Source organism: Archocentrus centrarchus, chromosome 13 (assembly GCF_007364275.1).
Source record: "Archocentrus centrarchus isolate MPI-CPG fArcCen1 chromosome 13, fArcCen1, whole genome shotgun sequence".
Taxonomy (NCBI): domain Eukaryota; kingdom Metazoa; phylum Chordata; class Actinopteri; order Cichliformes; family Cichlidae; genus Archocentrus; species Archocentrus centrarchus.
The window spans coordinates 25,151,702-25,177,940 of record NC_044358.1 but is presented as its reverse complement, the minus strand read 5'-3'; the positions used below and the strand labels follow the sequence as shown (position 1 = coordinate 25,177,940).

Genomic DNA, 26,239 nt, shown 5'->3' with positions numbered 1-26,239 from the left:
GTTGGGATTATTGTTTTACCCTGCAGATGAAATTTGAGACAGATCAGACAACTTCCCCACTTTTAATGACTGACTGATTGGTCTAAAATGTCTAGAACTTTGGAATGGTACTGTACCATAATTAGGGCTTCACAGTAGCCCTTTTTGATGGCCTCTAGATCAAAGCATTCCATGTGATTCATCACTGGGGGTTTTTATTAAGCAGATACATGTATGTGTTTGCTTAACAACAGTAATAATCCGAGTAACACAGTCAAAACCAGGCCAGCACAAAGTCTGGCAGACTGGTGAAAATCATGATCTGTCTTTCATGCAGATGGACCAACCAGCATCCCAACAAAGACAGCCAGCAACAGAAAGAAGAGGAGTGGGCAGAGTGAAAGCGCAGGCAGTGATAAGGACAGGCTAACACAGTATCACTCAGGCTAGGTTTCTTTAAGCAACCGGTATAGCTGGGCATTGGACCTAGGGAGAGCCAAATGCAAACAGACAAACACGCTATCTTGGATTCCGCTTTAGGTGTGTCTCCTCTATTATCAAAAGACATTTTCACTGATGCCACCATCAGCCGCCACTGCCTGCTTTATGGCAGTTTTCCAAGCTGTGAGACAATAGTATGGGCATTAGCTAAGTGGTGGCTGGATGACAGACGGTGCTGTTGCGATCGATAGCGGCAGGCACAGCCATCCGCAGGCTGAGCAGTGCTTACTCATCAGCCCTGGGCACGCATGAGCTCAGGCCTGGGACAAAAACTGGGACAAAGCCAGATAAGGGATGTGGAGGTGTCAGGGGCTCACTGCCTGTGATAACAAATGGCTATGAACAGCCACCTTATCTTCTCACCTTAAAGAGGATATGATGTCTGCTGTCACATAGCTGCCGAATGGCCAGAACCACGCTGACAGTTATGTTATGAGTATGAGGAAAGGTCAGCTGCTGTTGCTCCCATTGTGTGTATACAGAGTAGTGTACATGTTTTATTTTCACACTGTTTCAGTGCCCTTATGACTCAAAACAACCAATTTTAAAACATTTTAAGTCACTGGATCAAACAAGAATACTAAACACTAACAGCCAGGTAATGATTTGCACATTTTAAAATGCCTGCTGCAAGCTACAACCTCAGAATGCCTAATCACAACATTGTAAAACGTGTCCTTTCTCCAAATACAGGGGTTTTTGTGCACCCATCTATGTGTAGGAGACAGACAGCGTCAGCACATATTCACTGAGGAGTTGCCAAAGGCTGCCACAGTGCTGGCCAGATCCCCCTGAAGTGGCATCTGAAGCAAACATCTAGTGACAAGGTGGTGCCCTTCCTGTGTCCTTAACCACAGCTCAGACGACCACTGCACTGCCCTCCAAGGACAAGAAAAACAAGTGATGGAGGGTGCCATGGGAACAGAAATAAGAAAAAAAAAAACATTCTGTGAAAAAGAGGAAACAGAAGGGCAACGTAAGCAATCCACACAATTTAGAAAAGAAAAACTTCCAGTGAGACTCTTTTTGAGGCCTCTGGTTGTCTGAGTCTGCAAGCTTTTACCCTGTCTCTCCACTCAACTTCTATCCCTCTCCTTTTTTCCTCCAATGCTTATCAGTCTGTGATTAAAGCTGCCAACCTTAATTAGAATATGTCTGACGCGAAACACTTCTCAGCCTCCCACTCTCCACCTCTCTTCTGTCTGAGAGCTGCAGGTGTATGCCAACACCTCCAATAAAGTTGTCAGGATTCCAGGCAGAAGCAGCATGTAAGATAAATAGACAGCAAGTCAGGATAATACAAACTAAACATAATGTTGTAGCAGTGTCAATGTCATTATCTATGAGAATTAACGAACCCAAACATAAAGCTGTTCTTTCTTGACCATGCACAAAATTTAAACCCAATTACAGTACCACCATCTCATCTCCTGCCTCTGCACACAGTCTCCTGCTTGTACACTGCCAAATACTAAAATAATTTCTGCATCATATTCAACTAGACACCTAATCTAAATTTTGCTAATAATGAGTTAAAATGAAATGAAAAACATACAGCTGCGGTGAGGAACTGAGGTGAGGATTCTAGTTATTGCTTTGTGTTTTGAGTTGTAATATCATAGCTGACAGAAAGAGCTTACAGCCATTCTTCACAGATAACAGCCTAACCTCAAAGTTTCTTTGAAATACAGAAGTTGTTGTTACATGAACCTCTTTTTCCCTTTCCCAGTGAATTTAATCCAGCTGGTGATGCTCCAAGGACTCCACCATTAAATAACAAGACTGCAGGAAGAAATGTTCCATCAAATAAAACTAAAATTCTAAATTCCACCATCTATCGCTCTTTTCTTTCAGAAGGTGGACATGCAACAAGTTGCATCCAAATACACACAATTATTGCTTCACCTAAAACAGGACATCAAGTATGTGCAAAAGGTTAAGAACTCTTAACTCAACAGAACTCAAAAGATGATGATATACTTAATAGTGAAAGTCCTGTACAGCTTAGATTTTGCAATTACAATTAAAGTAGCTTCTTTCCGCTGCTCCCTTATTCACAAGGGTTTACCACAGCATATGGATTGGCATATTTGATTTGGCTGGATGCAGCCCTCACATGGATTTGTGCCTCCTCCCAGCCTCAAACTGGCAACCTCTCACATGTTAGGTGAATGTGTTTACCACTGCACTCTGGAACCTCTTATGATTACAGTTATATTCTTTTAGCTGATCAAACTTATTTTTCATTTATCTCTTTCATCAGTTCTATTCAATTCTACTTATATAGCACCAAATCACAACAGTAGTCATGTCAAGGTACTTTATATTGCAGGATAAAGACCCTGCAATAATACAGAGAAAACCTCAACAATCAGGTGACCCCCTATGAGCAAGCACTTGGTGACAGAGGGAAGGAAAAACTCCCTTTTAACAGAAAGAATCCTCCAGTAGAACCAGGATCAGGGAGGGGCAGCCAACTGCCACAACTGGTTGGGGTTGAGGGGAGGGGAAACAGGACAAATGACATGCTGTGGAAGAGAGCCAGAGATAAATAATAAATAATTTTAGAGATCCTGCACAAAAGCAAAAAAGCAGTCCTACATGTGTGTTTAATATGTGCATTGAAAGGCATATCCTGGTTTAAAAAAAAAAAGACTCATAGTGTTTATGGAGGCCAAGATAATGCCATCCAAAGTATCTGGTTAGGCACCATGCTTCCTGCAGTTTAACTATTTGGTGTGTGTCACTGGCTTTGTGGATAGATAAAGCTGGGTATCATCTGCATAGTAATGAAAATGTATGCTATGCCTTCTAATAATACTGCCTAAGAGAAGCATGTATAATGTAAATAGAACTTGTCCTTACACAGAATCCTGTCAAACTCCATTATTAACTGTAGTGTGTAAAGAAGACTCTCCATTTACCTGAATAAATTGAAGTCTAAATAGCTATGATTCAAACCACTGCAGCACAATACCTTTAATACCTAAAGGCATGCTGTAATCTCTGTAGTAAAATATTGTAGTCTACTGTATCGACTGCTACACTGAGGTCTAGCAGGACAAGCACAGATATGAGTCCACTGTCAGAGGCCATAAGAAGATCATTTGTAACCTTCACTAATGCTGTTTATGTACTATGATGAATGCTGAAACCTGACTGAAACTCTTCAAATAAACCGTTCCTCTGCAGATGATCAGTTAGCTTTTTTACAACTACTCTTTCAAGAATTTTTGAGAAAAAAAGGAAGGTTGGAGATTGGCCTATAATTAGCCAAGACAGCTGGGTTAAGTGATGGCTTTTTAAGTAATGGTTTAATTACTGCCACCTTAAAGGCTTGTGGTATATAGCCAATTGATAAAGATAGATTGATATCATATTTAAGATTGAAGCATTAATTAATAGTAGGACATCTTTAAGCAGTCTAGTAGGAATAGGGTCTAATATACATGTTAATGGTTTGAAGGAAGTAATTATTGAAGTTAACATAGAAAGAGCAATTGGAGAGAAAGTGTCTAAATGAATATCAGTAGTATTGAAATTACCTGTACATAATGATATGTCTGTGAGATGGTTAAAAATACTTTTTTTTTTTTTTTGGCCTTTTTGCCTTTATTAGATAGTGTACAATGAAGAGAGAGGGAGAGATAGGGGAAGAAACGCAGTAAACCACTACATTCACGCAGCATACATGATTGCCTGCTCACCCACTGAGCCACGCCAAAAGTCCACTGGTTAAAATTTTATTGGTGAAGAAATTCATGACGTCATTACTAGTTAAACTTGAAGGAATACTCGGCTCAACAAAGCTCTGGCTCTTTGTCAGCCTGGCTACAGTGCTGAAAAGAAACCTGGGGTTGTTCTTATTTTCTTGAATCAGCGATGAATAGTAAGATGTCCTAGCTTTACAGAGGGCTTTTTTATAGAGAAACAAACATTTTTTTGTGAGACACCATTTCCTCTCCAGCTTGCAAGGTTATCTGCTTTAAGCTGCACATTTCAGAGTTATACTAGGAAGTCAAGCACTTCTGATTTGAGGCTCACTTTTTCAGAGGAGCCACAGTATCCAGAGTTGTACGCAGCGAGGATGTAACACTATTAACAGGATAATCTACCTCTGTGGGAGTAGAGTTTAGGCAGCTGCTCCCCATTGTGTTAAAACATGGCATTGAAGATAATAGTGGAAAATTATATCTTTAAACTTAGTTACATCACTTTCAGAAAGACGTGTAGTATAATGAAATTTATTCCCAACTGCTGTGTAATCCATTATTGTAAATTTAAATGTTATTAAGAAATGATTAGACAAAAGAGGTTTTTAGGGAATACCGTTAAATGTTCAGTTTCTATGCCATATGTCAGGACAATATCCAGAGTGTGATTAAAGTGGTAGGTGGACTCATTTACATTTTGAAAGAAGCCAGTTGAGTTTAATAATAGATTAAATGCAGTGTTGAGGCTGTCATTTTCAGCATCTACATGGATGTTAAAAAATTACCCACCATAATTATTTTATCTGAACTGAGCACTAAATCAGATCAAGTCTGAGAAATAAGTGTATAAGACTGCAACTCTGCCCCCTGGTTTCAACTCTGGACAGTCATGTTTTGGGGGCCTTACTAATTAGATTAAGTTCACACAACCTAAAAATCTATAATCTTTGCTACTGCAAATCGATAACTATTCAGACAGCTCTGCTTGGGACAGTCCAATGTCAGACACACACTGAAACAGCAGAAATAAGTACAGAGACATTATACTGTTAGTTGGGTGCTAAATAGTTCAAGTTCATCAAAACCAATTTGTTTGATCAACTGGAAAAACTATTTTATACTGACTAGATATACTAAATGTTTAAGTCAGCAGAATGTTTAATATTACATGTACACTAATCTTTTTGTACTTTAAGCGTTGGAGTTTGAAGTGCTACTGAATGAGGCTTCATTCTAATTTGGCTTTTCAGTCTGCTTTCTAATCTCAGATAAAGAAGGGTCTGGGGGCAGAGCTTTTCTTTAAATTTCCAAAACAGTCAAAGCAGCAGATTGGCCAGGATTTAATCAAATTTTTTTATTTGTTACCATGCTGGATTTTTGTTACAAGCAGGAAATCTTTATTCTGATTTTTGCCACTCTTCTTTCTTACAAGTAGAACCAAACTGGCTCCATTGTTGCCACTTTCTAACTCCTACTCTCACCTTTGACCCTCAGCTCTCCACCATCCTCACCCCAACCCCCCGCCTCACATAAACACACAACCAGGCATCGTAAGTGGACTTCCTTCAGGAAATTCAGGGCCGACATCGGGGAGAAGCTCAAGAGAAAAAGTCAAACAATGACAAACACGGACTTCTCCTGCTCACTGGAGCCCAATTTTGGGCAATAAAGCAGAGATCAGGTCAGCACAAAATGAAAACCAAGTGTTGCATTAGTGTGGGAAATGAGAGTGTGTGTGTGTGTGTGTGTGTTCACAGATTGCAAACATGCTCAGTTATCCTTTAATACTCATGTAGGTGGATTTCAGAGCAGCCTCTCTCTTTTTTTGTTGTTGCTTTTTTTTCTTTTTGAGTGAAAGAGGTTTCAAATGTCTACAGGCTTTCAACAGTCCATATAAACACTGACTCATCCAAAAACCATCAGAGGCCATTATACCCTTAACATGATAATGTAATGGAGCGTGTATTTATGCATGCCAAATCTCTCATTTTAAGCTAGTGCCCTGCACAGTCCATAAACCTCAGAGAACTTTAAGGATAAGAACCATGTTGGCAGTGTGTGTAGGTGGTGCAAACTTTATGTGTGCAATTACAGAAGCAGAAGTCCAACCTATTGAACTCTGGGGAGTGGCCTCATTTTATTGGCAGAGCCTCAATCATAACATCTTATCTATGGCCATGCTGAGTCATGGAATTCAGCTGTGTCCAATAGCCAAGCAGCAGGGTTACTTATGGCTGTCATTGATTGGTTGATCCCTGAGCACAAAGCTGAAAGGGCACATACCAGGAACACAGCCTGAAGCAGAAACTGGCAGCAGTTTGCTCACACTTTACTCAAACATCCTTGTAGCTGCTTTTTTTTTTTGTTTGTTTTTTGTCTCCCCCCCACCCACACCCCCTTAGCTGAAACCCCACTTTGTGGTGTCACTCTCTCACTTTCCCTAGTTCTTCTAGATCTCCCTTCATGTTCAGGCTCCACAGCTCTTCCAAATTACCACACCACCTTGTCCTTCTGTTGTGTAATCGTGTTTGGAAAGGAGAAAACAGGGTCGTACACGTCCAGAGGTCACCATTCCTCTGTGGTCCTTCATCTTGATGGTCACGGTAATTTCAAACAGTGTCACCGTTTTTGTTTTTTTTAAATATCAAGGCTATTTTAAAGTACCTCAATAGAGCCATACGGCTACCATTCAAACCATTATTCATTTCAAAAGCTCTTTTCTAGTATTAAAAAATAAATAAATTGTCCAGCAGTGATGGATTTGTGATGAACTTAAAATTCTCAGATAACCCATCTGTTATACAGGGCCAGTGAACAGGAATTATTAGTAATACTTTTTAATCTTTTTGTCCCTCAAAATAGGGTCATTTCCCTCATGCATAAATTGGTCATTCAGAATACAGAGCTAAACTGGCTCTAAAACAGAACAGGGCCACAGTACAGAGGCCTTTATATCAGCCTGTGCCCATCTGCAAATCTGTAATGAGCAAGGGAGCTGAAACAGTGGGGAGAGAAGAGAACCTCAGTTCAACTGAGGCAGGCACACTTTCTAATGGAAATTCAGATACAATCATCCCAGAATGCACTTCTCTCTGCCTAATAATCAGCCACCAGAACAAGGCAGCCATTGAGAGGAGAGTGACTGTAATCTGGTCCACCAAACTCCAAAGCTGCCCGCTATAATTAGCTCTTTTCTCCATCAAACACAGACTTACACTGACTCGCAAGCAAACCTCTCTTGTAATACAAGAGAAAAGAGATTTAGTGAATTGCACATTTTCTGATGAGTAGGAAAATTTCTCTATCCTTGGCAGTTAGAGTAACTTCACCCTGACAGGTATGCAAGCAGTTTAAAAAAAAAAAAAGGAGCAGGTGCAAGTCCACCATTTAATTCAGCAAGCACAGTAGAAATTTAACAGCGCGGGTCGACATTGCAGAGCAGACTGAATTGTGTTACAAGCCAAAGACACTTTGTTCCTTATTGAAATAAACTACTCACAGCTTGGCTTAGTGAATTAAGCAATGTTTCACACTACAAGGCCCAGGTAATTTCTAATTACCTTTCTTCATTTGTTCACTGGTCAACTGTTGAGAAATCAAGTGAGCCGGCATCTTAGATTTGCTGTAAGGAGTAAACGTCCCAATGCTGTCTCTCTTACAAAACATGCCAAACCCTGGATTTATCTGTTCACATAATATGGGACAGAACGATGTCCTCATCAAAGGATGTATTCTCAGCCTGGCCTACATGCTGACAAACAAAGCCTGTTCTCCTCTAATCTCAGTGAACACGTTCAAGCCCGGGACTCACAACATGATCCCAGAGACAGACTGACAGGGGTGAGTGGGTATGCTGGTAGCTAGCCTGCTGCCTGGGCAAATGGCACGGCTATTAGGGGAAGAAGAGGCTTCCTGGAGAGGTGTGACTGCACTGCAAAGGGCCCAATCAAGCACAGAACAGAAGTGCTGACAGCTGCTAATGCATTTACCTGAGCGCAAAGAGACCCATCTTACCAAGGAAAGTTTGCATATGCGTCTGCGTGTTTACTTCCTCCTTAGTACGGTCTTCCAAACAAGGCTGATTAAGATCAAAGGGAGGAAAACTCATCAAAAAGCACATATCCAAGCACAGCCAGTAGATGTGTGCTTATGAGTCAACCTAATTCCCCGAAAAGGATGCAAAACACCAAAGAATATACCCTTTATCAAGGTTCCTGTTTTAAAATGTCTCCTTTAACTGGCAATGACACAGCAGCACAGACCACACCAATGGATACTGTTTTAAGGCTACACCATAAAGCTATGCAGTTATCTTGTGATTTAAAAGCAGTCATTGTCATTCAGTTTTAAACGAGTATTTTAGATGCATGTAGAGGGATCACTTTTGAAATGAAAGCATCCAAGTCTAGTGGAAGGACTCCCAACAACAAAAAAAGGAGTGGCTTCCAGGCCAATGATCACTTTGCTGCAGGATTAGGCTGTAACACACTGGTGACTAGTCCTGGTATAAAAATAGATTAACAGTGTTAATTGTCTCCATTAGGTCACCCTAACCAGCCTAGAACAAAAGGGGTAGGCATACTGTATTCAGTGAGTCAATGTAAATATCCCCACCTGAGACCAGTGGGAAATAACTTGACATGTTTTATACGCTGTCTAGGAAGAACACAGCCATTTGTGACAGGTCGGGCAAAGGAAATGAGGAAGTCGGTAGAGGTATACCCTCAGGTATTAGCCAGCTATATCAAATAGCCAGCCCTGTGCGGCCTTGACATTTAAAAAGTTAATGGTACATTTAATAAAGGATAAAATATCTGTACATGAACAAAAAGTGTTATATTTAAGAGCTTACATGTGACCTAAATGTCAGTGGCCACTGTAAGAAGTTACAATAAACAAAACTTTTTAAAATATTAGAAGTCTTTTTTTTTTTTTTTTTTTTTTAAGCAGGACAGTAAGAAATAAACAGAACATGCAAACATGCTGTAACAGAACTGTTGGACAATTCTTCAGCCTATCCCAAACATCCCATCTGCTCTATCCCGATTTAAAGTCCTGCTTGCCCCTTATATTCAGGCATAGCCTGGAGTTTCTCCAGGTCTGACAGACCAATGCATTCCAGGTGGTGTTGTCCAAACAATGTTAAGGTTTGGACAGGATCCATTTTTATGATCACTCCTTTCTCCTACGTAAACGTCCCCTTTAAGCAAGCACACCCCTAACCTGCATAATAACGGCTTTTATTTTATCCAGACATGTATCACCATATAATCATTATCATTACTATTATCGGGCTTCAAATCAATCCAGCCCTCAGGGGGACTGGGGTTAACTCCCAGTTTCTTGTTACTCGCAGCAGTTCACTGTAAGCCAAGCTGCAATGTTGGAAGAAGTAAAGGAGGTGAACGCCTTAAAAAATGTCTTTTCCCAACACTGGTTAGGTCTTCAAACTGTCCATTCACACAGAATCATGGGCGAAAAGGTATAGTCTACATACCGTATCATTCCTATTTCTGTCCAGCTCTTGTCCGCTCCTTTCTTCCTCTCTGTGCTCCTCTGCGACCCACAGCCGGGGAAATACTTTAAAAACCAGACAAAAACACTCCCTAGAAGCGCTCACATCGATTATTTTCCGCCTTTTCAGTAAACAGGCTGTCTGTCCATCGCTTCCCACATTAGGTGCTCACTTACATCAGTCTGAAGTTTTCAAACACGAAATACATAGATGTTTTGTCTTCCCCTCGTCTGGAAAAAAAAATAGTAAATTCTGGCAGGGAAAAAAGAAAGAAAAAAAAATCCTGCTTAACTTCAGTTTTTTCACCAAGCCTGGAAACGTCTTGCGAGGAGAAAAGGGGGCTGGCGTTGGAAAGCGCTGTTTCGGTGTGTTTCCCTTTCTTGGTTCACCACCACGTTGTTTTGACCAATTATTATTTCCTTTGTTGTGTCAAAAATAAAAAGAGTCCGCAGGAAACGCGACGGCAGACTCAACCTTCATTTACAAAAGCGCTACTGTTGGAAGAGTACAACAGTTCGTACGAAAGCCTTGTGTTTTCCTTTCTGCTGTTGAACCCCTTGCAGGGTAAATGTGTGACGTTGTGTTTAAGTCTATTTTTTTTCCCAGCTTCCCAATAATGGCGGCCCTTCTCCCGAATCAAGCATCTCCACTCCTGTTCACAGACAGCACACAGAGAGAGAGAGTCTCGCCCAGCGGTGCAGGCACACAATTACAACACACGCAGACAGTTAGGCTGTTCATCGCCACACATTAAGACGTAGCTAATGGTGACCAGTAAGCCTAGAAAAAAAGTGGATTTATTCCAGATTAACTAACATACGCGTTTCACGGATAATACTGGGCTGCACATATGTATATATACGATTTATTTTGTTTGACATATGAGATGCTGAATACATTAATATTAAAAAGAAATATCCAAAATAATAACTAAACGCACACACACAGGCATACAAGGGGTAACTATACTTAAGCAAACAACTAAGTACTTCTACTTACTGTAGTTGAGTATTTGTGTTACTTTATGCTTATATTTTCAGTCCATTTTGGAGGGAAATGTTTTGTTTAACCTGTGAGTTGTCTAACCTTAAAGTAAAAGTCGTACAATGTATCCAGTGCGGGTTTATTTATTTATTTTACGTGAAAACAAACACATCTCAGAGATTTTAGTACTAAAGCACGAGCTTAACTACGACGATAGTAAAACCTACAATAAATATTAGGACTGGGGGTAAATTCAGGCGCAGCAAACTAGCTATTTTTATGTCATTTTCTACAACTTGGAAATAATCATTTTACTTTTATGTCATGGAGTACTGTTAAACATGAAACTATTTATCATTTCTGAGCATAAAAAAAATTAATGTGTTCATGTTATTGTGGCAGTAATTATTTAACTTTATTTTGGCCCATTTGCCCTCATGGCCCTGTGACTCCCATACCACTTCCTTACAGAACTGACCACCATTTCCCTGAACAGATTCAAGCATTAGTTATACAGTGCTGTGCAAAAGTCTTGAGTCACCCCTCATTTCTTTATGTTTTGCTTGGAAAATGGTAAATAGATGCAGCAATTTATTGAAACATCTGCAAACATACATGGAAATACAGTATATAAGGTAAAAACATTGTACAATTCGAATGATCTTAAAAGTCAGCAAAGTGTTCCATCATGTGTTTTTCTACCCAGGTATGTTTTTGTTCTACATTGGAAGTGTGTTTGGGATCACTGTCATGCAGAAAAATGAAGCTGTTGCAAATCAGATGCTTTCCAGAAGGTGGATTCAAATCTGAGTATTTTCTTTCCATCACTTTTGACAAGATCCCCAACACCACGGGCTGAAATGCAGCCACAAACCATTACAGAGCCTCCACCATGTTTAACAGATGGCTGCACTTACGCACTGTTGTACCTTTCTCCTCTCACATCCTCTGTACATACTGACAGCGATTTGAACCAGAAATTTTTAATTTGAATTCATTATTCTGTAACATCTGTTAGTTTTTTTAAGCCTGCCACTTCTTCTTTTGTCCTCCATTTTTTTAGGACACACTGCACAGCATGTCGTGATATGTCAAGCTCTTTGGGAATCACTTCATTGATGCAAAAACACAGTTGTATTCCTGTCAAACTGTGTTATGCTGGAATCTTTCATAGATTCAGCTAAAGAAATGGGAACAAATTCTGTGTTTCTGAGGCAGGCTGCTAGTAACAAAGTGTCTAAAGATACAATTTAAAACTGGTTCTTTGCTAAATTGTATTTTATATGTAGATACATCATTGGTTCATACCTTGAGTTAGGTACCTTTTTTTTTATGATTGAAGTATTCATAGGTCAGTCCCTCTGAAAATGATCAGGTACAAGAGCTGGACTAAAAAAGAGTGAAAAAACAGAAAATGTACAACAACAAACTTTGAAAGACCTTCAGAAAGCCTGGAGAGCTATTGCTCAAGACCACTTTAAAAATGTCAAGAAAATCTTTGGAACTCCTCCGTGAATCGCCACCTTATCGTGGTGGAGGGGTTTGTGTGTCCCAGTGATCCCAGGAGTTATGTTGCCCGGGGGCTTGTCCCCCTGGTAGGGTCTCCCATGGCAAACTGATTCTGGGTGCGGGTCCAGACAAAGAGCGGTTCAGAAGACCCCTATGATTGTAACAGCAAGGGAACAGTTTACCCTGCCTGGGATAGGGTTACCGGGGCCCCACCCTGGAGCCAGGCCTGGGGAGGGAGCTCGAGGGAGAGCCTCTGGTGGCCGGGCATTAGCCCGTGGTGCTCGGCCGGGCGCAGCCCGAAGAGGTTACATGGGCCCGCCCTCCTGCAGGCCCACCACCCGCAGGAGGCGTCGCAGGGGTCGGGTGCAATGTGTGTCGGGCAGTGGCCAAGGTCGGAGGCCCTGGCGGACTGATCCCCGGCTATCGAGACTGGCTATTGGGACATGGAATGTCACCTCTCTGGTGGGGAAGGAGCCTGAGCTAGCGTGTGAGGTTGAGAGATACCAGCTAGATATAGTTGGGCTCACCTCAACGCATGGCCTGGGCTCTGGAACCAGTCTCCTGGAGAAGGGCTGGACTCTGTTCCAGTCTGGAGTTGCCCTCGGTGAGAGGCGGCGAGCTGGGGTGGGTATTCTTGTATCCCCCCGGCTTGCTGACTGTACGTCGGAGTTTTCACCGGTGGATGAGAGGGTAGTTTCCCTGCACCTTCGGGCTGGGGAACGGGTCCTGACTCTTGTTTGCGCTTATGCGCCGAATGACAGTTCAGAGTACCCACCCTTTTTGGAGTCGCTGGGCGGGGTGCTGGAGAGTGCTCCATCTGGTGACTCCATAGTCTTGCTGGGAGACTTCAACGTTCATGTGGGCAATGACAGTGAGACCTGGAGGGGCGTGATTGGGAGGAACGGCCTGCCCGATCTGAACCCGAATGGTGTTCGAACATAAGGATGTCCATAAGTGCACATGGCACCAGGACACCCTAGGTCACAGGTCGATGATCGATTTTGTAATCGTATCATCAGATCTGTGGCCGTATGTTCTGGACACTCGGGTGAAGAGAGGAGCTGAGCTGTCAACTGATCACCGCCTGGTGGTGAGTTGTATCAGGTGGCGGGGGAAGATGCTGAACAGACCTGGCGCACCTAAGGTGGTTGGTGCCTGTCGTGGTGGTAACCCACGAACCAGATGGTGGTCACCGGAGGAGAAGGGAGCCATCAAGCTGAAGAAAGAGTCCTATCGGGCTTGGTTAGCCTGTGGGACTCCGGAGGCAGCTGACATATATCGGCAGGCCAAGCGGAATGCAGCTTGGGCAGTGGCCGAAGCAAAAACTTGGGTGTGGGAGGAGTTCGGTGAGGCTATGGAAAAAGACTTTCGGACAGCATCGAAGTGATTTTGGCAAACCGTCAGGTGACTCAGGAGGGGAAAGCAGTGCTCCACTCACACGGTTTATAGTGCGGGTGGGGTGCTGCTGACTTCAACTGAGGCTATAGTCGGACGGTGGAAGGAATACTTCGAGGACCTCCTGAATCCCACTGACACGCCTTCTGTAGTGGAAGCAGAGTCTGGGGACGAGGGAGATGACTTGAACATCACTGGGGGTGAGGTCACTGAGGCAGTTAAACAACTCCTTGGTGGCAGGGCCCCTGGGGTGGACGAGATTCACCCTGAGTTCCTGAAGGCTCTGGATGTTGTAGAGCTGTCTTGGTTGACACACCTCTGCACATTGCGTGGAAATCTGGGGCAGTGCCATTGGATTGGCAGACCGGGGTGGTGGTCCCCATCTTTAAGAAGGGAAACCGGAGGGTGTGCTCCAACTTTCGGGGGATCACACTCCTCAGCCTCCCTGGTAAGGTCTATGCCAGGGTGCTGGAAAGAAGGGTCTGTCTGTTAGTCGAACCTTGGATTCAGGAGGAACAATGCGGTTTTCGTCCGGGTCGCGGAACGCTGGACCAGCTCTTTATCCTCTCAAGGATATTCGAGTGTGCGTGGGAGTTTGCCCAACCAGTCTACTTGTGCTTTGTGGACTTGGAGAAGGCATTCGACCGTGTCCCTCGGGGTATCCTTTGGGAGGTCCTGCGGAAGTATGGGGTGTCTGGCCCATTGTTGCGGGCCATTCAATCTCTGTACAACTGCAGTGAGAGCTTGGTCCATATAGCCGGTAATAAGTCGGATTCGTTTCCTGTGGGTGTTGGACTCCGTCAGGGCTGCCCTTTGTCACCGATTCTGTTCATAATTTTTATGGACAGAATTTCTAGGCGTAGCCAGGTGGCGGAAGGCTTCTTCCTTGGTGGCCTCAGAGTCTCATCTCTGCTCTTTGCAGATGTTGCGGTCCTGCTGGCTTCATCAGGGGGTGGCCTCCAGCTCGCAGTGGAACGGTTCGCAGCCGAGTGTGAAGCGGCCGGCATGAGAATCAGCACCTCTAAGTCTGAGGCCATGGTCCTCAGCCGGAAAACGGTGGAGTGCCCTCTCCGGCTCAGGAACGAGTTCTTGCCCCAAGTGGAGGAGTTCAAGTATCTCTGGGTCTTGTTCACGAGTGATGGGAGAAGGGAGCGGGAGATCGACAGATGGATCAGGGCTGCTTTTACAGTGATGCGGACGCTGCACTGGTCTGTCGTGATGAAGAGGGAGCTTAGTGTAAAAGCGAAGCTCTCGATTTACCGGTCGATCTGTGTTCCTACCCTCACCTATGGTCACGAGCTTTGGGTAGTGACCGAAAGAATAAGATCACGAATACAAGCGGCAGAAATGAGTTTCCTTCGAAGGGTGGCTGGCCTCTCCCTTAGAGATAAGGTGAGGAGTGCGGCCATCCGGGAGAGGCTCAGAGTAGAGCCGCTGCTCCTCCACATTGAAAGGAGCCAGTTGAGGTGGCTTGGGCATCTGATTAGGATGCCTCTTGGCCGCCTCTTGGGTGAGGTGTTCCGGGCATGTCCCACCGGGAGGAGGCCCCGTGGTAGACCCAGGACACGCTGGAGAGATTATATCTCTCGGCTGGCCGGGGAACACCTTCGGGTCCCTCCGGATGAGCTGGAGGAGGTGGCTGGGGAGAGGGAAGCCTGGGCTTCTCTGCTTAGGCTCCTGCCCCTGTGACCCGGCCCTGGATAAGCGGAAGAGAATGGATGGATGGATGGATGGAAAATCTTTGGAAGCAGATCAAATTTTTGGAAGCAAAACATAAAGAAATGAGGGGTGACTCAAGACTTTTTTTGTGTAATAGATTTTAATGCTCCATGGCTGAATCACTTGTGATAGATTTATTGTGCATTCACCCACGGACTCCCACCTAAACTGTTATTGAACAGCAGAGAGAGGAAATATTTAATGCCTTTCCTGAAAGAATCAATCATCTCAAAGGTAAGTCCTAATTATAAGTGTTGTGCACTGAGTTATATATTTGGCAAGAACAATTGTGAAGTAGTTTCCAGTTTGATTACAGCTATTAAAAATTTAAGATTTTCAGGAAGACAATTGAGGTACTTCCACACTGGAGAAATGTCTACAGTGTTGTACAAGACAACAGCCTGTACTAAGAGCTCAAACAGATGTTTAGTGTCTAGCAGTGAGACCCTCTCTTGAAATTCTTGTCCCTCTCCCTTGCACTCTCTCTCTCCCCTTTAGTCCTTCCTTGAACTCTCCAGAACACGCAATTCCAATCTGCTAATCCAAACTCTGTGTGATATGAAAACAAATAGTTTGTGTGGCTGTAGAACTCAATTTATTGTTTTGAACTGGAATTTGGCACTTTAGGGGATATTTAAGACTAAAACACTGTAAATGATAGAGACATCGTGTTTAAAGTTTGTTACAATATTCAACCTCCTGGAGTGTTGGATAGCAGAATCAAAACATGAGAGATAATCATTTGTGAAAAAGAAGGCAATTATGTTATTATTACATTGGATATAAAATTGCAGAATATGATGTGCTCTATGTGTGCTCTGACAGTTTGCAATGTGACCCACCGTTAAATACACAGTCAAACGGGGTTCAAGGTGCACTGTCCTCTGAGTAAGTCCACACGCTTCTGTCCAATCACATTAGTCACCAGGTTCTCAGCAATATTTGCATGACCCCAATCACACAGAGCAAGATTAGCAGGGGTCAAAGTTTGTGTTGAATAATGTGCTTCTGTTTTCCATCTCTTTCACCTACTTCCATTTTTTTTTAACGCAGGCCAAGGCTCTTGCCAGTATCACAAAACGCTGCTACATAGTGGTATTTATGCTAATAATTCTTATATAACCACCACAGCAATTGTGCTTTTTTTTTTTTTTTTAACTCTAAATATGGCAGTATCAAAACACAGCTGCAAGCATTATATGGAAGAAAAACTTCACACTTTTTGTTTAATCACTGGTTGGTTTCCCATTTCATTTTATTATTTTTTTTTTCCAACCCTTTCTGCATTTGCAGCTAAAATATTTCTGGGTCCCAAGGGCAGCGCATTCCTCCACTCACAGTTGTGCAATCCCTGACAATCACAGTCCCCCATCCCCCCCTCTGACTCCCTGAACACCCAGAACAGAGGCAAGCTGTCCAAGCTGTCTGGGCAATGTTCTGCGGTGAACTGGCTGCCCAGGCAGACCAGTAAACAAACTCTGACTCTGCAGAAAACAACCTCTAAAATAATGCGAACTCAAGGGGGTGGAAATAGCTTATACAGGCAATTGTTACTTTTCATCCTGTAATGAGTATAGGAATACATTTTTTATATTCTACAAATCTTCCACTCCACTCATATATCTTTATGCTAATTATTCTAATATAGTTAATTGGGTATAAATAAAACCACCAGTTTTATTTACAGTGTATGTGACAAATTCTGTAGCACATTAGGGTTTTTGTATTATGTTAAATAAGCCTGATTTTTTTGATTTAATAAATCTTTATTTACACAGTTTTCATCATGCATATAAATAAACAGAGCAGGCAAGAGTCTCTGTGGACTATGATGTTCGCTGACAACAATGTGATCTGTAGTGAGAGTATGGAACAGGTGGAAGAGAGATTAAGAGGTGGAGGTGTGCTGTGGAGAGAAGACGAAGCAAAGTCAGTAGAAGCAAGAGAGAATATGTGTGTGTGAATGAGAGGGAGGCAGGTGTAACAGTGAAGCTGCAAGGAACAGAGGTAAATACCTGAGGTCAACCATCCAAAGCAACAGACAGTGCACAAGAGAAGTAAAGAAGAGAGTGCAGGCAGTGTGGAGTGGGTGGAGATGAGTGTCAGGGGTGGTAAGTGACAGAAGTATAGCAGCAAGACTGAAAGGGAAGGTTTACAAGATGGTAGTGAGAACTGCTGTGATGTATGGTTTGGAGATTGTGGTACTGAGAGAAAAGACAGGAGGTAGAGCTGGAGGTGGCAGAGCTGAAGATGATCAGAGTACATCAGAGGAACAGCTCAGGTTGAGCAGTTTGGAGACAAAGTTAGAGAGGCAAGGTGGACATGATCTGGACACGTGCAGAGGAGGGATAGTGGATATACTGGGGAAAGGACGTTGAATATGGAGCTGCCAGGCAGGAGGAAAAGAGGAAGACCTCAGAGAAGGTTCATAAATGTAGTGAAAGAGGGCATGCAGAAGGTTGCTGGGTTGGGAGGATGTTAGGGATATGGTGAGACGGAGGCAGATGATCCGCTGCGGCGACTCTTAAAGGGAGCAGCTGACAGAAAAATATAAGCAAATAGAGCAACATTAACTTTATACAAGTCCAAGAAGGTACAGATAACTGCCAAAGAGAACAGCAACGTAGTTTTAAAAATAGTATAATATAAATATAAATAAAAAGTATAGTATAATACTGATAGATAATTCCACTGTTCTTTCAGAAAATAAATAACATCCGACGCAGACACGAAAAACTACAGAAAACGTTTAGAATGACGGGCCCTCTGCTTCTCATGTGATCCACGGCACGACTCAATGACATATGTCTCACAGGGATGTCGGTTGTTGTAGTTCTACATTATATCCCATCGTTTCTAAATGGACGATAAAAACTACATTCCCATCATGCAACGTTACATAGCGCAGGTTTGCACTTCCTATTAGCTTGGGAAAGATAGCGGACGAGCGGTCAAAAAATATCGATGTATTAATGTAAAAATTATTGTACATTTGCTCAGGAACGTGCTGTTTTGGAGTCTCTAAGGTCCATATTTGGGAGGCGAAAATGGTAAATATGTCTCATATAGACAATGTTTTGTTTTCCTCTCATGTCAGTAAGCACTCTCAGATGCTAGCATCTGAGAGTTCGCCTGATCAGCTAGTCCATTCACTGATTAGAAAACGTTAAGCTAACTGCAAGGCCAGCGATTTGTGGATGATTTACCGCACAGACGAACTACCAGTTTGTTCATTTAAATCGATCTTACTTTGCGAAGTTCTCGAAAAATAATGCTGTCAAAATGAATGGGTGTGGTTTAGCTAATGCTATCTTTCACGGTAGATAAGCTAAGGCTAGCTACAGTGACTTGTTAATGCTGTTAGATATTCAAATAGATACCTTTATGGTTATAAGATTAGATATTCGTGTGTTGTTAATGTTATTTCTGGGAGTTTTAAAATGGTGTCAGACTCAAACTCCTTAATATTGGACACCAAGGACAGGTAAAGAGATGCATGATTTAATTTTTTCTTGTCTTTATCTTTACAGATCCGCTTTATCCTCATCCAAAACCGAGCGGGGAAGACGCGACTGGCTAAATGGTACATGCAGTTTGATGACGACGAGAAACAGAAGTTGATTGAGGAAGTGCATGCTGTGGTTACTGTCAGAGATGCCAAGCACACCAACTTTGTGGAGGTATGGGATTAGCCAGTGCCATATGTATGAACGTTTTCTTTTAAATGTATAATGACATATCTGCCCTGGCTTAATTCAGAGTGTGGATTACAAGCATTGCCGCCTAGCATTTATTTAAAAAAAAAAAAAAGAAAAGTATAAATACTGAATGCATTTCTAGAGGAATACAGCACTGAAAGAAAAGAGAACACAGTTTGTTTATCAGTTTTTAATGCTTGTTTTTTTTTTCTTTTCAGAGTGAATGTATACCATACCATCTTTTATTTATAAAAGCACTTTTAAAACAACCACAGCTGACACAAAGTGCTGTACATTGAAACATACAAAAAAAGGGAACTCTTTCGAGTTTAAAAACATACAGTTTAATACTCAGTCTCTGGGGTCAAAAGCCAAGGAAAAAAGAGGTTTTAAGACTAACTTTAAAAATGGGCTTGCAAAGGCAAGTTATTCCATGATTTAGGAGTAACAATAGAGAAAGCCCTGTCCCCTCTGAGCTTCCTTCTGGATCTTGGCACTTCCAGGAGCAGCTGGTATGCATACTGGGTGTGTTTTACCTTACCGTGGGAGCTTCAGCCCTGGTAAATCTGCTGCTGTTGTCATAATATGAGAGATTAAGCTCTTAAGAGGATTTTTCTGTTGTTCTCACAGTTCAGGAACTTCAAGATCATTTACCGGCGTTATGCTGGGCTGTACTTCTGTATCTGTGTGGATGTGACTGATAATAACCTGGCATACCTCGAGGGAATCCACAACTTTGTAGAGGTAACTGAAACACACAATGTATAAACTTAGTAAGTGAGCTATGATAATTTAGTTGTCATGGTCTGATGGCTTTCAAGAATGTTTCTTGATGATTTTGTACAGAGTTTATTATCCGTGACCAGCTTGCAGCTCCTTTAGCAGTTTTCTGGTTAATAAGGATTGCAGTCAAATGAGATTTAGTGATGAATTTTAGTACATAAAGTCAAAGTACAGTTAAAGTAAAAAAACATTAAAAAAAAAAAACCAAAATGCAGAGGAGGAATGAAAAGGGGAGAAAAATTCTTAAGCATTATTCTGTACAGCTACACACAGCTACACACAGCCCACACATAACATACCAAACTATGTACATTTATAGTTACATGCACACAATTCAGTACTTTTTTTTTTCATTTTAACTAAACAAAGAGCAGGAACAAAACCAGAAACAAAAATCCTTCTAGCCTCTTTCATCAGTCTCCACTTGTATTCCCAGTTTTCACCTTGACTCAAAAGTCTCCCATCAATATTCAGAAATGAATTTCTGCTATTTATTCTAAAAAATATATTTTTGTTTTGGTCTGATCACATTTCTTCTTCTAAATCAGAAGATTAGACACATACAATCTGATTAAACTAGCAACACACATGATTGTACTTTTCATGTCTTTATTGATCATATTAACAGATTAACTGTTGCAGCTCCAGGAGGTTCTCAGAGTTACTAAATTAAGGGTTTACTATTATCTGGCCTGTACTGTGATTTATTATTCAATAAGTACTGAAAAAGATGTTAAAAGTACACCTTATTCATTGTTTTTAGTGAAGTCAAATTGGTTTCTATATAATATCTGACTTAGTTGAAGATCAGACCACATTCTGTGAGTAATTCTGGTAATTACTAATGGTTTAAATGCTGTTTCTTGCAATTATATGAGGCATTATCCACACTAATTGAATGTAACAAAGTTACTATAAATGTTAAATCAAGTATTGTCCTGAGCAGAATATGGAATGTTACAGTTCTTCACCTCTTAGCATGATGTTGTATTTCAGTACAAATTCCAAGACCCATTAAAGTTATGTTGATGTCACATTTATTATACAGTCTTGGGTGTATCCTTTTTAACTAGGGTTAATGTTATACCATGCTGAAAGAACTCCTTATCATTAAAATATTGATAGATTTGATAGCACTTTACTACACAGACACACTGCAGTGCCTAATATTATGACCTGGCTCAACAGCCGCAACATGAAGACCGACAAAGTTGGTTTTATTTTAAATTACTTAGAAGCTCAGCTAAAATAACAGCCCTCAGAGCATAAAGACAAGAAGTAGAATCCCCCCCCCAAGCCAACTTCAGGCATGCCTTTATCCACACCTCATCAATGTAGATAATTGGCAATTAAGCCTTGGCAACATCCACAGACTCTTGTACTAGCACTGCAAGGCAAGTAGGCGGGTATAACACTGCCCCTCTCAGAAAGGTTCCTCCAGGAGCCCTAAATAAAGAAAAAGCCCCTCTGGAGTTTTCTGGTTCTTGATATCCCAGACCTGAAAGATGAATGGGGAAAGCAGGACAACATGTGTGGCTTGCAAAAGGGCCAAATTTAGTCCTCTCAGGCAATAGCCAACCCTGCAAAGAAGCTTGAAGTTTCATAAGCATGCCATGCTTGAGCATTTAAACAGAGCAGATGTCTGACCACTACACAGCAAAACGAAATGTTCGCAAATAATTTAAGTGGACTTTGGTAAACATACACAGATGCCCTGACATGAAGATCACACAAGTTGCTACATTGAACACACAGTAGTAATATGTGACCAACCCAAAGTGGAGTACAGCCACAAACCAAAAAGATTATTCAAACAAAACTGTACCACACAAACCAATAGTAGTAACCAATAGTGACAACCAACCAAAAGTGAGGTGCTGTCTCCACAACACAAATGATCACATAAGTTACTATTTCCACAAAATTCTGTAAAGCAAATGTATTAGTGCCAACCATAAATGGAGAACTATGCCACAAGAAGTGTGGCTCAACACCACTGCCCAGAAGTGGGCCAACGTCTCCACAACCCTAAAGGTCACAGCACAAAACACCTCATTACCCCATGCTCACTTTGGCCCAGGAAGTGAATCAGTAAATTAATTTCATTTGAGATTTTTGCTTTTCAGTATTTCAGATTTTGCAGCAAATACTTAAATTACTTAAAATTAATGTTACAAGTAGTGGATGAGTGGTAATTAATTGTGAAATCTGAATCATTTCAGTTCATAGATGAGTTTTGATATTTGGACACTGACCTGCTTGAAGTTGAAGTTTGTGAAGAGAATCAGGCTATTTTTTTACTTGTTACTTTTTCATATACTCAAGAATGATGTGAGAAAACAGTTTTGTTGTACTTGAGCTATTTTGAATTGAACATTTAAAACATGATTTGTACAGCAGAACATTTTTAAATGCAGCGCAGTTTAATGCACTTTGTGCATTATTGAGTAACTGTGTAACCTGGACCACTAAGATTTATTAACCTGCATTGCTCCTTGCTTGTCACTTTGTCCATATGTGACAGTTTTCCAAACAGCATAAGTCTAAGATAAAAATGTTATACTGGCATAAGAGTTTCACCTTTGTGCACCTTTGTGGTGCTTTGCTACATCAAATTTGCACATCCATAAGAACGCCAAGAGAAGAATGTCAGATGCTGTTCAAGAAGTATATTTTAAATAATACTGTTTGCCTGCCAGTAGTTGAACACAGTGTAACATAAATTATGCTGCCTTCGTGGAATTTAACCAGCAGTCAATATGGGACAGTTTTTATTACTTTAAAAATGGTTGAACTCCTTTGTTACTGAGTTATTGTATTTGGTTTAATCTGTGACTTACAGAGCATAGCTAAGCAAGTTTATTTTAAGTCGTGGTGATTATGTGGACACGTTAGACAGCTTGAGTGTGCCTTGTTTTAACACTTAGTTTAACAGCTCTTAATGTTTCTAAGCACTCAGTCTTTAAATCATATGGTATCAACTGAAATTGTGGGCTTAAAGTACAATCTAGTGTTTGCCATTGCTAAGACAAACAGACCATTTTCTGTCCAGAGCACTCAGGATTGAAGGTCATTTGATGTAATGTTTGACTGTGAAGGAATGCACGTTGGGGCATTTCCAAAATGTCCTTACATGCAGTCTTACTTTGTCACTTTTAGTTTGTGAAAAGATTCTCTGTCCATTAGCTCACAGCAGGATTTACTCACAGGCTGGTTTTAATATTCATTGTAGCAAATACTTAACAACCGGTCAGTAATTCTGGCTTTGTGAATGAAACCGTATCACTGCTCGAAATGATTTCCTGTGGAAATGAGATGAGGCCAGACTCATATTAATTTTAAATTGCCGTATTTTTGTTAGATGTAATAGATATCAATGTATTACATGGTTTTTAAGTGGATTCCTCTGCTGCTACAGTGTCACATTATTTCTGCACTAGTGCATCACATTAAGCTATACAATATCTACCTACATACATTCATTTATACATACATACATACATTTATACATTTGTATCTTACTAAAATAGACTGTATCTTATCTAATTAAAGGCTGTATTTTCAACTGCTCCTGCCTTTCTTTGTAGGTGCTGAATGAGTATTTCCACAATGTGTGTGAGCTGGACCTTGTGTTCAACTTCTACAAGGTAAAAACACTGAGAAATGAGTTCTTGCCTTTTGTTTTTGAGATTTATAATATACAATTAGAAAGACCTTGAACAGAGGATGAAAGTGAGATCTTAAAACATTTCTTTAAGTATAGTGCCATGGTAACTGATATCATATTTACAGCTATTACAGATATTTTTTTTTTATGTTAATTTTAGTGGGGGTGGATTTTTTTTTTCTTCATAAATGTTTAAACTCCCTTCCCCCCCACCTGCTGCTTCATTCTTCCTAATTACTTTAGGCATGTGAGCATCCGCCCACATGCTTAACTTAACAATGCTCATGTACAACAATGACCAGAAACTGACAAATAAAGTAAATCCAACTACCAACCACTACAGCCTTTTCCACAAACTCCACCTGCTTCTCAGGGGTGTTGCAAGGAGGAGTGACTCATCCTGTCATGCTTTTCAGGTTAATTCATGTGTCACTCTGTGGTTATTTTTACACTATGATAATAAACAATGGATAAGTTGAGTAATATTGGCTTGACTATGTGCTAGATAACCACTTTTGATATTTGAATCATCTTAATTGCCTCAGTTTCATCACAGTGTTGGACTCTGACTGTCATTTGAACTGTGTTTAAAGGTGTACACGGTGGTGGATGAGATGTTCCTGGCGGGAGAGATCAGGGAGACCAGTCAGACGAAGGTCCTCAAGCAGCTCCTTATGCTTCAGTCACTCGAGTAAAAAAAGAAAAAAAAAGTCAACAACTGTCTTTCTTACCTGGCCACAAATCCGCTGCCCTGGCACCCAAAACATCCTGCTCCTTGTTTCTATCACTCTCAAATGGACATTCATCATTTTCCTGTCTCTGAAGAGCCAACATTTACCAGGACTTCAAAGGAAGTGGGGTTCTGGGTATTTAGTCAAGATGATTAATATTGTTTACATATGGATGCTAGTCCAATTAATCTTTTGTCATAAGTCTGTATGTTGCAATATTCTGCACTCGTCTTACTGCTAAGGATGTCATAGAGTATGAAAGCTATACAGCACATTTCAACATGTTAACATTTCATATACTGCCTTAGTTACAATCAGCTGTATTCTGTTTTTCTTCTCCCAAAAGCCAGTGGCCATAGAAATGAGTTATTCCTGTAGTAACCAGTTAGTAATTGCATTTATCGCTGTGCAGTGTAGAAACAGGTGTGACACTGCTCTGTTCTGCCCTCCTCTCATTAACCTAAACATTTATTTAATGGCACTACTGTGACTAACAAGCACCATAGAGACTGCCTATCATGACCCATGTGCATTGAGAACTTAGAATAGCTTTGCAGCCTTTTCTATAAATCCATGTTATGCAGGATCTTGCAACTTTTATGGTATTCATCATGGCTGCTGTGCAATTTATCTGTGAACTGGAGTACGGGCAAACTACAAATAGAAATCTCTTCAGACCAGTTGACCCAGCACAGCAAGTTCATAATTGAATGGAGTGTACTTGGAATGAGTGCCATTCTGACAATGTGTTATTGCAGCCTGTGCTGTCAGACATCCTCATTGCTGATGGTGGTCAGTAGTATAGGTTATGTTACATCAGATGGTTGCATTATGGATGTTGTAATGATTTCTGTTGCTTTAAAAATGATCTTGATCATTTAATGCAACTCATTACATCAAATGGTGCTGGTTGGTTACTCTCAAAAACACTTAAAACAATACCTGGATGTAGAAAGTATATTTTACATAAATCGGTGCTGTGAAAATTGCTTTGTATGGTGTGTACATACAATGTAGGCTGTGTTGAATATTATGAAATGAACATGTGGTTCCTGCTCACAGAATTTCCATACATTCCTTTGGCATTGCATAAAATGAGTTTAAATTCCTCTTAGAGACCTCTTAGTCTGACCACAAAAAAAAAAAAAAAAATTATTCATGCCCCTTTGCTCAGCCTAAATCTTTGACATGGTCAGACTCCAATTTTAACCATATCCTTTTGCAGGTCTCAAAGGTGGTTTCATGTATTCAATTTTTGTATTTTTTTTTTTAATGATTAGTGAAATATGTAATGCTTCCCTTCTTGTCCACCTGTGTGTTGATGGAAATGATTTGTGTAGTACGGTCTCCATTCACCTATCTCAGTACCTCCCTTTTTGTGTAAATAATAAACAGATGAAGTAAAGCAAAGGTTTCAGTATCTCACTTAATATCCTGTGAAGTGGGAATTTTATTGTGTGTTGATCTTGATATCTTCCCGCCTACACTCATTTCCTGATGTCTTAAAATATGTAACTGTATTACACTTAACTGTTGGCTTGATTTATAAATCATAACACTCAAAAACAACTGACCGGACCTGTAAAAACGAGTCTTTAAATACTGGACTAGTCCTTTTTCTGTACAATGTGTTAGTGCCATCTAGTGGTAAACCTCTCCTCTCTTTCACAGTAAATTTGCAATGTGGTTATGAGGTCATCTTGATAGCCTGTCTACAATCAATAAATCATTCAATAGATCCACTTGAGCTACATTAAACCACTCTGGCCATTACTCCATCAACCCAAGAGCATAAATCCAGACAACTGTGACAGAGAGCATTTACTCTTCATCGTACGAGTCCTCTGATATCCTAACCTCAACCTGCCTTTGAGAGAAATGACTCGATTGAAGAATGGCAAGCAGAGGTACATGATTCATTTACCTAGTAGAACCCATTGTTAAATTTCAAGGTCCGTTAAGTCAGCTGGCTATGAATCTGATTTGTAAATGCTGCTTGTGTTGCTCCACACAAGGGGTGGGGTTACCAATATTCAGGATTCAGT

At 41.1% G+C, this 26,239-nt stretch overlaps 2 protein-coding genes across 2 annotated transcripts in view; one reads left to right on the top strand and one right to left on the bottom strand.

Moving 5' to 3' along the window:
- Window positions 1–10,381, bottom strand: part of arhgap35a (Rho GTPase activating protein 35a) — a 64,330-nt gene extending 53,949 nt beyond the window's left edge. The window contains exon 1 of the mRNA XM_030743900.1: window positions 9,691–10,381. The gene's annotated coding sequence lies outside the window, so the exon portion shown is untranslated. The remainder of the gene's footprint in view (window positions 1–9,690) is intronic.
- Window positions 10,382–18,212: 7,831 nt separating this feature from the next.
- Window positions 18,213–25,599, top strand: ap2s1 (adaptor related protein complex 2 subunit sigma 1). The gene is made up of 5 exons (XM_030744352.1): window positions 18,213–18,365; window positions 18,846–18,995; window positions 19,644–19,757; window positions 23,384–23,443; window positions 24,057–25,599. Exons 1-5 carry the CDS (start codon window positions 18,363–18,365, stop codon window positions 24,156–24,158), a joined length of 429 nt encoding a protein of 142 aa, XP_030600212.1. The 5' UTR covers window positions 18,213–18,362; the 3' UTR covers window positions 24,159–25,599.
- Window positions 25,600–26,239: the final 640 nt, after the last annotated feature.